Source organism: Lottia gigantea, assembly GCF_000327385.1.
Source record: "Lottia gigantea unplaced genomic scaffold LOTGIsca_21, whole genome shotgun sequence".
Taxonomy (NCBI): domain Eukaryota; kingdom Metazoa; phylum Mollusca; class Gastropoda; family Lottiidae; genus Lottia; species Lottia gigantea.
This window is the reverse complement of record NW_008708458.1, coordinates 2,454,901-2,470,839: the sequence shown is the minus strand read 5'-3', so window position 1 is coordinate 2,470,839 and position 15,939 is coordinate 2,454,901. Positions and strand designations below refer to the sequence as shown.

General features: G+C 35.3%; 1 protein-coding gene across 1 annotated transcript; it reads right to left on the bottom strand.

Annotated features, from left to right (window-relative positions):
• Nucleotides 1–10,748: 10,748 nt before the first annotated feature.
• LOTGIDRAFT_159720 (hypothetical protein) lies at nucleotides 10,749–12,345 on the bottom strand (the record flags this gene model as incomplete). The annotated part of the gene is made up of 2 exons (XM_009054208.1): nucleotides 10,749–11,033; nucleotides 12,310–12,345. 2 exons carry the CDS (start codon nucleotides 12,343–12,345, stop codon nucleotides 10,749–10,751), a joined length of 321 nt encoding a protein of 106 aa, XP_009052456.1.
• Between the last annotated feature and the right edge of the window lie 3,594 nt (nucleotides 12,346–15,939).

Sequence of the window (15,939 nt, the reverse complement as noted above, 5' to 3'; positions counted from 1 at the left end):
CGTTCTGTAGATAGTGTTTCTGAACAAGTCCCCCATGTTAGCAATCAATCAAGAAAGTTTGGAAAGGAAAGGAGTAGAAGATAATGATATTACACTTTATTTTATTTTCTCTCAATAACTGAGTAAATACTGGTTAATAGTGTCTTCAGTCTGTCAAAATGAGTTCGCTTCATGCACTATTACACGAACAAACCATGGATTTATTAGATAATGGATTATCGTGGAGCCCTCACATGAGCATGACGTTTGAATCAGTAGACGATCCATCAACTTCCGGCCAAGATACCAGCTGTGTAAAAGACGAAGATTCGAATATCAGGTAAGTGATAAGTTTCTCTTGGGTTGTCAGTATTCCTTCCTACAGCTCTACATAATACAACCACATTCGCATTACAACCTGAGACAAAGAACATCCGATCAACACTTAATTTATAATTCATCTGTACAAAAACTTCTATATATTTTTATAAGATAAGTGACATTCATAGAATCACATTTTTGACATGTTAATAGCAAAATACAGAAACACTGTTACAATGCCATTGATAACACAGAATCATGAATGAGATACGATACAGATCTCAGGAAATGCGTTGAGTTTAATGCTGGATTTAAGATACATCTTAGTAACCGGACCCATCCTAAAACACTGTCTTTTGTGGCAGTGCAATAGCTCAGTCGTTAGCGGATTGGGTTGCCGTTTGCTGGGTGATTAGGTGCCGTCAGTTCTAATCCTGCTCAAGGTAAGAAAAGTTCTGATTCCTGTGCCAGTTCTAAAATCCAAAGGGATAAAGGTATCTACATATTTGCTGTCCCAGCATCCACACAGCTCAATGTTAGCCAGCTGACGACAGGCTCGTATGCAAGTAAAAAATAAATATTTTGGAGGAAATGACGACAGGCTAAAAATTCCAGCTTTGACTTATATGATTTGTCTCCTGATTACTCTATGGATCCATTCTGTCCATAGAAAACTGTCATTGTGTTAAAACTGCCAGCTATAGGTTGGACACGACACGGATAATCATTCAAATGATACGGTTCTAGTAATTTGATACTTCCTTCCACCACCTATAATGTGTAATAATACAAATGAAAACGTGAATATTTCACATTATTGATTAAAACTGGTTATTTTCAGAATTTAATCAAGACAAAAACTGGAAAGAGTTTTTATGCGAACATCTTCAACAAATTGTTTCAAACCGAAACTTTAATTATCTGCCAAGCATTAGAAGAGTAAAATACAAAAAAGCATCGCCTGGAATTGTGATTTTTTTGTCCTTCGTATTTAGTTAATATCAAAAATCCGATATTAGGATTTTTCGAATACCAAAATAAAACAGAATACTATACACATAGACTTTGAGGTAAATAATGACAATAGAACTGAACTGAGGCAATGTCTTAGTGGGTTCGCTATTAGAGTCGATATGATCCAATATGCATAAAGTTTAAGGTTATTCCGCAGCAGATATCCACAGGCGGGTCCAGTGTGTATTGATAATATAATGTAATAAACTGAGATATCAACTCAGTTACAGATATGATCATTGAAAACCTCTGGAGGCTACCAATTAGAAGCCTTGAATAGACTAATATAACCATGTTGATATTGTAAACGGTTCAGCTATCTACATATAGACATCGAATTAAAATAATTTTCAGTTCAAAATATCTACTACCAACAGTTTAAAAGTTTGAACGTTTTCATATTTCGACTTTATTGTAAGTTTGATCAGGCTCAGAATCGGGTTATAGATTTGGTATTGCTTACTTCATTTGCAATTCAGTCGACGTAATTAATTTGAATTTCAACAGGTCTGTAAATGAAATGATGTTTTGTTACAAATGTTGCGGCTCATAGACTGACAAAAGAGAGAAGTTTACATTTACAAACATGTCAAGCGTGATGATTTTCTATCTTTGGGATTTCTATTTGTTTGTATGTATGCACTTTTAAGATCAATGCAGATGGCAATATTAAACGCTACATCTAACAGATCCTGCTCATGCAAACATAACTGAAAATAGAAACCCAGTTATATGATATATATGACAAATAATCAACTGAATGTAGTCATTATTAATCGTTCAATGTTCAGTTTTTGATTATCAGTGTCCGTTCGCCTTGGTATATTTCTCTCTAAAGAAAAAAAGAAAGTCTGAGCTTTCTCTACCACGACCTTAACAATCTTAAATCTTAGGTGTATAGAACAAACACTCTTACCACTTGGGAAGATGCTTTTATAGATAATGAAGTTACTGTCCTGAATGTCGAGGATGATAATCAACTTAATGTCCAGTTAGTGGTCAATGGTGACTTATTGATCAAATATCAAACTATGTTAATCTTCAATAACATGAATGGTGGTAGCAGAGAATGATCGCTCGAACATGACCCACATTGCCACTTCCTGCAAAGCACATCCTGTCGCACCTACAGCCTGCTTACATTAACGGTTTAAGTAAAGGGCCAAAATTGGCATATTTTTTGTCATCGTTATCTTCAATAACACGAATAGTGGTAGCAGAGATTGATTTTATCGACAACTTTGTTCCCACCTCGTCAATTTAAGTGAAGCTGTCGGTTGTCTGCGCCGGGGACATTGTAAGAATAACATAACTTATGCATTAAAAGAACCCGAAAGTGTGAATTTTTTTTCTCAAACAACGTTGATTTTGGGTAATTAATACACGACACTGTGTAATGGTATTGTAAAAGAAACTATACGAGGTTACCTCTATGAATGGTTTTAATTTAAGCAGTATTATATATGGATTAATTCCAGATGTAATCCATGGTCTCTACTCGTGGCTGATGCCAATGATTATTCAGTATCTTCAACAACACCTTATACCAATAAAACACTTGCTCCGAGCCGAGGCTCATGCTTTCTATGAGTTATATTCTTATTTCACCTTAACACCAATAATGAAACATATCTGGATGTTCATTAGTAATGGTTATTTCATTTCATTCACAACTCATGCAACTGTTATTGCAATTTTCAATCCAGTAATTTAAGGAAATCACTTGGATTACATTCTGACAGTTGTTGATATAGAGTAACTTTCTAAGATTGATCTTTGACCCCCAACCTTTCACCTCAAGAGAGTCAATTAACCTTGTAGATCGATAAGTCAAGGAATAAAGATAATGATTAGTTTGACATGAGTTATTGCCCTTGACTTGGTATAGATATCTATCAGATGTGACAGGTTCCAGGGTGTTTACGGTAAATTAGTTTATGGAATTGATTCGTTTCGGATAATAAATAGGTTGCGTACAGTTGATGAAATCAGGTTAAATAAGACAAGTAACAATATTTCTGATTGATCAGACAGGAAAGGTGATCTGTTTTCTCCTTTCTCTTTGGATAAGAGACGATCCACTGTCCGCCTTTATTTATTATAACGCCGATTTCTGCTTCGTGTTCTAGAATTTTTGTCAGTTGATTCTCAGTTTGACAGTCTTTGACTATCATCATGTACTGTTTTTAATCAATACTCAGGAAGTATTCCCCCAAACCAATAGACTGAACTCCGTCTAGAGAATATAGGATGCATTCCCATACGTTTCGGAAGTGGCCTTCATTACAAGAGCAGTTGAGTCCCCTGTGCATCCTGATAACAGTACTCCTGCTAGCACTTATCCAACTGCCTTCTACGAGCACCAAGAGTTTGTCGTCGCGGTTTAGCCGTTTATTAATGTCTTTTATAACATAGACATTTAGACAGAACCAATTTGTACATTTATGATCTATGATTCTCAATTCAGCTTTTTATCATTTTGTCCTATTACCGGTATCAGAATAGTTTATTGGATATTTGGAACTCTTCCATACCAGTTTCATAACCCATCATATCAAAGACAAGTCTTATCTTGAATGTTTGCTATGGAATTACTTTCTATATTAGCTATGAGGACAGTCTATAAAGCATGCCGAGTAGACAAACTTAGTCGCAATTGGGCAACAGGTGTCCATGAGGCTGCTCTACATCACAAGCAACACCCGCCGCAGTACTTATTATAGTGCAGCTCAAATTCAATTAAAATAGTATTATGTATACCAAGAGTGTGCGAACAAAATTATACAGGATCTATGCTATAACTAGTGACGGTTACTGATTGTCACAATTCGTTGATCGAAAATATCCGATTAACCATTTATGATATTCACCACTTTTGATAGACACCAAGTGGGTTAACAAATAAATTTCTATCTCATTGAAATAATGTTTCTGTTCGTGTTTTTTTGGGGGAATTAGTCATCAAAACTATCGTGATCTGAGAATAAAACAGGGTTTTGATAATAAAGAAATAGGTCTAATATCTAAGAATCCCATGAAATCCCTCGAAATTTAGACAATTTAATCTGGTTTTAAGAATGTAAAGCCAAAGGCACGCTCCTGTCTTTGCACCCGATTGAGTCTTAGAAAGATAAAAGGTGTGATTCTACAAGACACTTTATCGTCTGTTTGAAATCATGATCGTCTGGTGCTCTTGTAAATCGATAAAACAAATAGATAAAAAACGCAGGAAACCAGCAGAAATATCATTTTAATTCTGCTTTTAACCTGATGTAAAGAAGAAAGAAAGTTTGGATGTGATGAAATGGAGTAAGAATTCGGATATCAGATAGCTATTAGATTATAACGCCTTAAAACATGGTGAGAATATCGAGTTTTTCTGGCGAGAAAATGAATTGAAGACTAAGTTTACATTCAATCTGATCACAAAGCTTTTATCATCTTGCTGTATCCGTTCATATATAGTATATCAAGTATATTTTGTTTTTATATGAAAACTGTATGTTTGCATTTCTTTTAGTTAACTTATATAAGAAATAGCACAAACTATATGGACCGTCTGAAGGGATACTTATTTGACAAACACATGCAGAGTGAGAAAACCTGCCTCGTTAGCAATTCAGTATTAGTATAGTGAAGATCAAGCCACAAAAGTTGATACGAATATCACTGGTATGGTTTTTTTACAATCAATTCCGACATTTTGTATCCTATCCTTTTCTTTTTCAACCTGCGTTCTCTTGAATTAGCAATAAATGATGTAATAGCTTTATATCTAGTGCTAACTGGACCACCTCAGTCGAAGAGTAAGATCAGGTGGTCGAAATATCCTGATAGTCTCTAGAAACAAAACAATTATTGACAGAAAAAAGGTTTGGAATCTAGGTTAACTGAGAGAAAGATTCAGTTCAGAACACAGAATTTGTATACCATTCCATTCCATTACTGAGCATCAGAGACCTGTGATATCATCGAATAAAGTTCTGTTTCAACAGACAACTAGACATTCGAGACTATTTCATTAAAGAGGTAATGGACATCAAGTCTCGACAGACAAACAACTTAGAGATATTGAACTGAGTTCTAACATGTTTCCTAAATAATATGAATTGATAGAAATTTGATGACCTAAAGTGGATTAGAACTGGCCTGTAGGAATATTGGTTTAATATGTCTTTAGTCCCGAAGTTAAGAGAGGAATTTATTTATTTAATATCTTGGTATAGGCGGACACGGTAGGAATCTTATTAATATACTGGACAGTTCTACCGAAATGACAAAATACTTACTATTAATAATGGGTTAATTTCAACACTCCAATCAACTGGAAGGCTGTACATTGTAAATTTTAAAAAGTAGAATTTAATACTTAGTTAGATGACTTGAACTTCAGTATTTTTAGACAATAACTGTGACACCGTCTTCTTTTCAAAGAATACGACAGACGAGTAAAAATAACATTATACCTTGAACAAATTGCAAGTTTTGTTTCTCACGCGAATCGGGTTATATGCAACCATATGAACCTACACACAAAACCAGGTGGATCGCGTGCCATGGTTACCCCTCCAAATTATCTAAATTCCAATATGGCCGCTATGGATACATAAGATCGTCAGTACCTCCCAAACGACCCACCCAAGGTAAAAATGATGTTTTATTTCCAGATAGGAAACCGACTCCATCTGAGTCCAAAACCAATGACTTCATCAGTCTATGAGGCCACTGTGTCATAATAATGACGTAATTATTTAATAAAATGCAAAAACGGTCACACATACATGTGTACTATAAAGTATGAATCGTAAAACATTAATATGTATGGTGAGAAATTCTGCATTAACTCCATTTATTAAACCGAGGTTAAGGATATATCGAGATCTTTATGTACGTCTTCTCCCTAATTCAAAGGGACTTCAATTCGAATTCCTTCATCAGAGTGTTCGCTTACCATTGATAAATTCAAAGTTGGCTAAAAAAAATTATAACGCCACTGTCCTGAAAGTAGATCCCGGCATAGCCCACATAACTTCATTAGCCAAGGTGCAGCAAAATAATGTGTATAACTCTATATCATTGATCATTCAAAGACACTTCGACACTTATTGACAAACAAGGGCTTATTTCTGATCATTTAAAGATGGGTTTCCTTATTTTTTTAGTGTCAAATTAAGCAAACTATTTGATTAATTGGTGTTTCTAATGGATTATCATGTATTCTTACTCATATAATTATGTTCTATTGCATATAATTAAGAGTTTTAACCAATCATAAATGTCCATGTATGTACAGTCTGGATAAACAATAGGCCTTTTTGACCTTTCTCGATCGGTCACTCGTTGGTACTTCTCTTCTAATTTAGCTAATTATGAATTAATCATGAACATGTGAGACAAACTGGTATTTTTCCAAATCATTAGAACACCTCTACTTTCTTTACATATAAGTATCAGCATTTTTATTTTCATAAATGAATACAAGGGAACCCATCTTTAATGGTCCAAATATTTCCCAGCCATTTAAATACACCTTCACAAGTCACAAACAAGTCAGCGTCGTTTTATAATTTATATGGACAGTTTAACCACAGCTTTCTCCATTAAAATTCCACCAACACTGTAACAAATTTCCTTGAAGCCATCATCGTAACATTAGGTAAATAGCAACACAGAAAATCTGAGAAAATTGACGGCTGATCAGTCTTCTGGTAGTATTCAATAGAAAAACTCTCGACACAGTTAAAATAAAATGGCATTAAGTTTGTATTGAGCTGTAATTGAGTGAATTTGGATGATTGAGGGTTGAAGGAAATGTTTTAAAAGAATTATACAAAGTTTTTGTTAGAAGCAGTCACTGGCTGTCTACTGATCAATACAGGAATGAAAGAGGCTTAGAAAGAAACAGATTTGAACAGTTTTATATGTGGTAATTTGTAACATTGGATTTAACCCCTCCATTACGTAAAGAGTCGGATTGTCTGACATATTCAAATATCCGTTATGATATCTAATGCTGGTATTAATGCAAGATGAAAATATTTCTTTACAATAATATGACCATTCTAGGAGTAGTAGATGTGGACTGATATGTCAATGGGACGGTATTTAACTTGACGAACATGGAAAATGCGTCTAGTTGTTGGAACAGAACGTCCAACAGAGGCTCAGACTCGGATGCTACTTGGTGTGTATGAAACGATCTTGAAATCCATCAATACTGCAGGATAATTATTACTGTCTAGTCCAAATTTTACTCACTGTGTTTCCTGCCTTGAATCGGGCACAGACAAATAGCTGAAAAAGAGTCAAATGATTGTCAATTGCTTCCAAATGCACTCTTGCACACGACCCCATCCTCAGAAACTAATAGCATATCTTGGTATTCTCTGAGGAAAGAACCTATAAGAAATATATTTGGCAAATAGACAATAGCAGAATAATACAACACAACTATATACTGTATAATTGCTACAATTATATTATGTGATATTCCCAGGTGAACGGTTTCGAAGTTTGGTAGAAAGTTCAGAAATAATAAAATTAGTCTTTAATTCTGAATATTTACAATTTAGACTATTATAAAATAATTTCAAGGTGATGAAACCAGCATTCCGTTGCCAATTTCCTAGCAAACTGCATATGAACAAATCCAACAAATTTTTGTAGGCAAAATGTTACTCCGCTTCTACGTTTGTCAACTCAGCGTTCCTTTCGACAGCCTACTAGGCAGCTACAGTATTAGTTTATGATTATCTCAGCTGTCCATTGTCGGCTTTGAAATAAACTGTTTAAGAATCATCCATCCATATGATATCCCATATCAACGAATGTTCTGGGCCTATTGTGAGTTCCCTTCGCCAATCTTTGAATCTAATCTTCCAGGAGTAACATTCCCTACCAGGTACACAGTATAAACTAAAACAGGGGATGTATGTTACAGTCTGAAGAGTTACTGTTGCCCTCATTGGTCTAAACTTATTAGATACGATTTTGTATCACTGAAAGGACATTTTCTTTTAACTGATTGTAAAATTGTGCCTTATTCTCCTCTGTAACTCCTGTTGCCGCTCTGAGACTGGGTTGCTGGTCTGTTGAGGGTTCACAAACTTAATAGTTATAATTTGTATCGAAATTGTTGTTCGACACTCGCACAAGAAGATTTGGTCACTGTGTTCTGGAATTGTTAGAATCATATTATTAAGCAATGTGTCTATTGGGGCATTTTCACGCGGGATATTATCTTTTAATTAGTACATAACGAAATTCCCACGACTAAGGAATTGCTTATTATATCACAGTTCGCCTCTCCCCCGGGATTATTCGTAGTCTGACTGCCCGTGGGGTTAAGGTATTGTTAATGTTGATTAAATACGAATTAATTCTACCGGACAGTTGACTTTATATAATGACTAGACGGTAATGGTCTGAGCTATTCAATTCACGATTAAGTTTTATTTTAACGGAAGCATTTTGGATACTGAAACTTTAGTCACCTTTAGTGGATCTTGAATCATATTTATCCTATATTGCCAGAATTTCCTGAGTATTTCGTGAGCATTTTGGATACTGAACCCTTAGTCACCGGTGGTACTTGAATCAAAGCTATCCTATATTGCGAGCACTTCGTGAGTATATCGTGAACGTTTCGTGAGTATTCCGGATAACTAATCATTGGTGAGTGTGTGCGTTGTAAGGTAAGAACCTGCCATACTAAGCACTACATCATGTTTTTTTTCTTCGAAACGTTCTTTGTCGTTGGAATCGATAGTCATACTTCGAAATAGACTTCGGCAATCTGATTCAAATACAGAACTAGATGTTTCGTTTCGTAATTTTTCAGTGGCCTACTCCACGTTTTCACTTTAACTGGAGTTTTGAAAATTTAGTGAGCCAATGGCGCCAACAGTTTTCATAATTTTTCAACATCAAAACATCAAAAGTACTACGTGAAATCCAGAATATAAGTCAATGTTTAACGACGGATACACCAGTCTAAGCTTGTTCCAGATACATCTTATATTAAAAGTTCATTTGATTGGATGGAACTTGTGATAACCTAGAAATGACTGCCAGATCGTAAATATAGTCATACATGGAAAATCACCAACGTTAAACCATCTTGATCTGAATTTTAATCAGCAGTATTTACTTGCAATACTCGAGGGCTCAAGACCTTAGTAACTTTGTCATACCGGTAGTTTTAGTAAAAAGCTTTATTTGTCAGAGTATCTTTAAAGCAATTAGGAAGGTAACGGAGAATTCTCATTTTAATAAACAAAAGCAGAAAAAATGTCACATCAGGCTACAAAGCTTCAATTTCTTCATCGCCGGCAATCTCTTACTGTAATTCAATAAGATGCATTAGGCTGTTGATTTTAGCGGAAACTTTACGATCAGTTTTAAACAGAAGTGATCAAAATCAATGAAGTAAAATACAAGAACTTGCAATTTGTGTGTCCTTCGGTTTGACGTGAAATTTCAAATATTCTCTCTTGAATATGACAGTTTGTGTAAGAGTTACATTGTCTGAAGTCGAGAGTCTCAAATTTCTATTATTTGAATTTGCAATTCAGTATGTGATGACTAATTTGAAATTTGTAGACCGAATCTAGAAGTGTGTACTCATGAATTTACCAATTTTTGTTTTTCTTGATTAATCTGAAAGAAATAAATACAGACATGTCTCTTGGTTGATTTTAAATACCTCAAGGAACAAAGGCTATGAATTGATAGAAATCAGTATGTTATATGCCACATTAAGTGATACAGAAATTTCAGAGGTGTGCTTAATTTAAAATGCATTTTTTTGTTTAACTTTGAGTTGTTTTCAAACTATCGCTGACGAAGGACCAGTATCTGAAATGTGCATGATGGATAGTGAAAGTAATTTCTTAATGTGATAAAAAAAATAAACGCTTTTGAATAGAAAGAAAGGTTCCCAGCCATCAGTTAGCAGAGTGTTTTGTAAAGAAAGTAGACAGTTATAGCCAGTGAAAATTAAAACAGTTAAAACAGACAATTAGAGATCTATCTAGGGAAATTAGACTATAGCACATGGAATATGGATGAGACAGCCGATCTTTTACCACCAGAGTAAGTTTTCTTTTTTATTTCATCAAATTATCATCTTGTTCATTATCGTTTATTCAATCAACAGGAACTATATTTTGAGTTCTCAGAGGTCGTTAGGGGTTACTTTCTATATGATAGGCGTTGAGTCAGTGTTGACTTCATATCATCTAATATGCCGACAATGATTGGGATTCTAGGTACTGTAAGCTATAAAGAAACATACACTGTGGCGGGGCCAAAGGTGGGGCAGAGGGGGCAAAAAACTAGGTTAGAGATTTGGGCAATTTCAGATATATCGCCCCCCTTTGGACGTAAACCTGGCTCCGCCACTTAACATACACAGTGAATACAGTAAAATATCATCATTGTCGTTGTCCAGTCATTATCTCCAACATATACAGCAAGATAAACAATATGAACAACGCATACACCATAATCAATGCATCATCCGAACCATCATCGTCGTCCCAACCATCATTGTCGTCCCAACCATCATCGTCATCCCAACCATCATCGTCCCAACCATCATCATCATCAGAACCATCATCATCATCCGAACCATCATCGTCGTCCCAACCATCATTGTCGTCCCAACCATCATTGTCGTCCCAACCATCATCGTCGTCCCAACCATCATCGTCGTCATGCTGAAGATAGAGCAAATAGCAGACAGCATTCAAAAGCTACAATCACAATCAACGACATCTCAGAATCCCAGAAAGTTATTCCTCGATAGATTTATTTGAAAAAAGGAGGTTACAATGTGATCGTAGGATTTGAGCTATATATTTTGTTTTTTCCGAATTTAAAAGGACGAAGTTTCCCAATCATTTTAAACGTTGAAGTATTCTATACGACATTGTCATTCTAATGACGGGTAAGGGATATTCAGAAACATTCCCAGCAAACACATTCAACGAATAATTTAGTTAGAATATAGTATAAATGAAATATGAAAGTATATTTTCAATTTTATTTCAGACATAGAAGATAAAATTTGTCAAAAACAATAGTTAATTGATGTTAGCCACATTTCAAATATAATAGACAGTATTTAAATGAAATATTATTAAACTGACACAGACAACTATACATATTAAACTTGACAAATTCAGGAACTCGTCAAACTAAACTCAAGATATTGTCAGTGCAGTGAAACTATATTATACATTCCAATATATTATATGTTACATCTCAAAACAGAAGGATGATTGCGGAAACTATATCCAAAATCAAATAATTTGGATACGAGACAACAAAAGAAACATACGTTAGTCTAGTATCGAATTATATCAATATTATAAACAAACAAGGCTGAAATAAAGCAACTCTGTGGAGGCACAAGCCTCTCGTGGAGTCTTTAAAAGAGATTCCCCAAGAAAATTTTCGAAAATTGAATTGGTTTGGTTCACACTGAAGCATATTTCGAGGCAAAATGTATGAAAATCATATTTTTAATTTGTAAGAAAAATAAAGTGGGGGAACAACTGGGGTTGGGGGGTGGGGATGGGGAGATGTGCAATCCATTTTTGTATGGGGCAAATGCCTCCCATGTACCCTAACTGGGGGCCTCCTCGTTTGAATATTACAGTAAGGCTGAGGATCCATATTTCTCCATGTAGAAACATTTGGCTGTAAAAGTACTCATTGCAAACTACATGGCATTAGGCATTTCTCTCCGTTAGTAGACTAATCAGGTGCAGAAAAGTTAAATTTTTAAACCCCATTTCATTCAGTATCAGGATTATGTTCTTGGTTTAGGAATTTTACAGTTTTATTGCGATTTATCGATTAGTTCTGTCTGTGGGAAGCGAATAAACTTTATTCCACATTAACGTCTGAATCGTCTTATAGGAATAATAAAATTATTGAATTATAAATTTCATCCTTGTATACACAACAGACACAGAGACATATCTTAACCTCTCTGTATTGACAATGAACCATGTAAGACGCCATTTCCGTAGAATACTGACGCAATAGAACGATATACAGATAATGACATACGTTATGCCTATCTTTGAAGTCTAAGACGTGGAAATCGTTCACTATTTTGAGTTCATTATGATGAAGCTAGCAATCCAGTACACGCTTGAACACTTGGTGGCGCTCTTACCCTGGATTGGCATTGATTATAACCACCAACCAGGGGCGTTTCTAGGAAACACAAGGGGAGAGGGTCGGGTCGAGCAGGGGCCACAAAATTGTCTAAGGGGGCCACAGACCATTCTTTTACTATGTAAAATATAAAGCTCGGTTTTATTTTATAACAACCTTTTTATTTTTTCAAGAAGACCGAGACAAGGTTGAGTAAGTGTAACCGAGAACGTTCTGACAATTTCAAAACAAATGCTGATGCAGAGCCAATATGACTGTTGAATGACACCAAGAACCGTTCTCGATCCCTTGATATTCGACTGTGTTAAGATGGTTTGTTAAGCCCGTGGATATGAATTAATGAAGAATATTTCAGTCGTTTTGAAATGAATGAAATATTAGACTTGTTATATGGAAATTGTCTTTGTGTCTGACCCCATGGTCGAATATTATTTCTTCAAAACATTAAACTATATTACCAAAAGAAATAGGCAATATTACCAAATAAATAATATTAGTAGTCATAATACCAAAAATCTAGTAAGCAAAATAAACAATGTAACGATGGAGGTTGCAGAATTCATTGGAAGTGAAAAATTATTGAATTTGAGTTCTGCTAAAATCCTGGATTTGTGGGGTTCGGCATTGAATTTAGTGATTCATAATAGTTAATATTGCTTATTTACTCGATAACTCCCTGTAATGAGTGGTGTTATTGAGAAAGTGCCGCTTAGCTTTGTCACACATCTGATATGGGTGCAGTGTATCAGTGTATCAATGATCCACTAGCCATGCTTTTTCCTTGTTATTCGTAAGTCACAACATTTTCGACTGCTCTAGTTCCCATGACTTTTCACACAAATACAATAATATGTATTGCCATCCACCAGTCATATAGAGAGAACTTCTATTCGGCATCAATATCATTAAATTATTGCCAGATATCGACCGATTATCACCAATTTAATGAATTCTTAAACTGTACAATTTTCAGAAAAAAATAAGAAATATAATAATACTGGTTACCTCCCATATAGTACATTTTCAATATTTTATTTTGTTAAAATGGTTCAAAACGGAATGCGATACGTCAATGTTGGATGGTTAAAGCTAACAGAAAATTACTTATCCGTATCTTGAGGTTAATAGCTGACATTTTCTTTCTCTGGTCCTGTCGGGCCCCAGCGTCTATTGATCTGTTTACTTGGATTTGAGATCAACTAATAATCACTGTCGTGGGCTGTGTTCATTCATACGAAACACATGTTACATTGTCAACTCAACTTGATGCAATCGGTATTATTCTCCATACCAATCGTATTGCATCGTACCCCAAGTTTCATTATCTCTTATATTTGTGATTTTATGTCAGTCACATTCCAGCAAGTTAAATGTAATCGAAGCAGTTTGAATTATCATCAGAAGAAATACATCTACTCTAATTTTATTCCCATATTTCAGTTAAAATTCTACTTATAGATTTTAATATTCTTCTGTATCACTCCCACACTTCTCGACAATTATTGAATTCACTCTATATAGGGCGCTATATTTAGCATGTTATTATGTTGTGTTCGCTATTGATAAAGGCAAACTTGAAATTCATTTTGGTGCTTTGATACAAGGAGTTAGCTTAACTTGTAGCGTTTCTAATCAGCCTTACTCACTGACCAACCAGTAAGCGTTACTTACACTGTGCGACTAGTAAGCGCTACTCACTGAACAACTAGTCAGCTTTATTCACACTGAACAACTGGTCAGCTTTACTCACTGAACAATTAGTCAGCTTTACTTACTGAGCAACTAGTCAGCCTGGTTCACAGGGCAATTAGTCAGCTTAATTCACTGAGCAACTAGTCAGCTTTACTCACACTGAACAACTAGTCAGCTTTACTCACTGAGCAACTAGTCAGCTTAATTCACTGAGCAACTAGTCAGCTTGATTCACTGAGCAACTAGTCAGCTTTATTCACTGAGCAACTAGTCATCTTTAGTCACTGAACAACTAGTCAGCTTAATTTACTGCGCAACTAGACAGCTGTACTCACTTAGCAACTAGTCAGCTTAATTTACTGCGCAACTAGACAGCTGTATTCACTTAGCAACTAGTCAGCTTTACTCACACTGAACAACTAGTCAGCTTTACTCACTGAGCAACTAGTCAGCTTAATTCACTGAGCAACTAGTCAGCTTGATTCACTGAGCAACTAGTCATCTTTAGTCACTGAACAACTAGTCAGCTTAATTTACTGCGCAACTAGACAGCTGTACTCACTTAGCAACTAGTCAGCTTAATTTACTGCGCAACTAGACAGCTGTACTCACTTAGCAACTAGTCAGCTTTACTCACTGAGCAACTAGTCAGTTTAATTTACCGAGCAACTAGACAGCTTTACTCACTGGGCAACTAGATAGCTTTAATCACTGAGAAACTAGTCAGATTAATTCACTGAGCAACTAGACAGATTTATTCACAAGCAACTAGTCAGCTTAATTTACCGCGCAACTAGACAGCTTTACTCACTGAGCAACTAGTCAGCTTTACTCACACTGAACAACTAGTCAGCTTTACTCACACCGAACAACTAGTCAGCTTTACTCACTGAGCAACTAGACAGCTTTACTCACACTGAACAACTAGTCAGCTTTACTCACTGAGCAACTAGATAGCTTTACTCACTGAGCAACTAGTCAGATGTCTGTCTATGCTTATATGTTTTAAGGAATACGACGAATGTTTATGTTGATGCACTGCATATATATCCAGGATGGAGCATTGCGTTTAAATGATTTTTCAGAGAGATTTTCTGTTGCTGTGGATAGCTTTGAAACCTTTGTAATCTACTGAAAGATACAAGTGATCGCGAGAGGGTAATTTTCAGTTTGTTTCGTTTATTCTGTGTTTTGTATCAACAATAAAACTGAAGTAGTGAAGAAGACCTAATTTCAAGTTCAATATTGCTAGATTTCTAATCAAGCACTGATTATCTCATTTCACCACACTTTATGTCTTTTTTCCTACAATTCCACCAGTTTATTGGTACCAAATCGCTGCAATTACCCCCAATTGCCTCAAAATATCAAAGTACGATTTCTACCAACACAATATTATGATTGTGGCACGGTTGACCTTGGCAACAATCTCAAGACTTTTTCTTTAGTTTAATAATGGAAAAAAGCATATATGTTTATGGCCCTCTGCCCCCAGAGCAGCCACTGCATTTTTCTATCCGAAAGTCTAAAACTGAGATAAAAGCCAATGTTGTTCCTTCTACGATATGGTCGTCTCAAACCTTGAATCATTCCAAACCATCATTTGATAAAAAACGAAAAGGACTCCAAATATAAACATTTTTAATATGATAATATCAAATATATTTAAATACGTATAACAATTGTAAATTTATAACAATATCGGTGTTTAGATTGCACTAAGGTCTAATAAATTATGTTTCC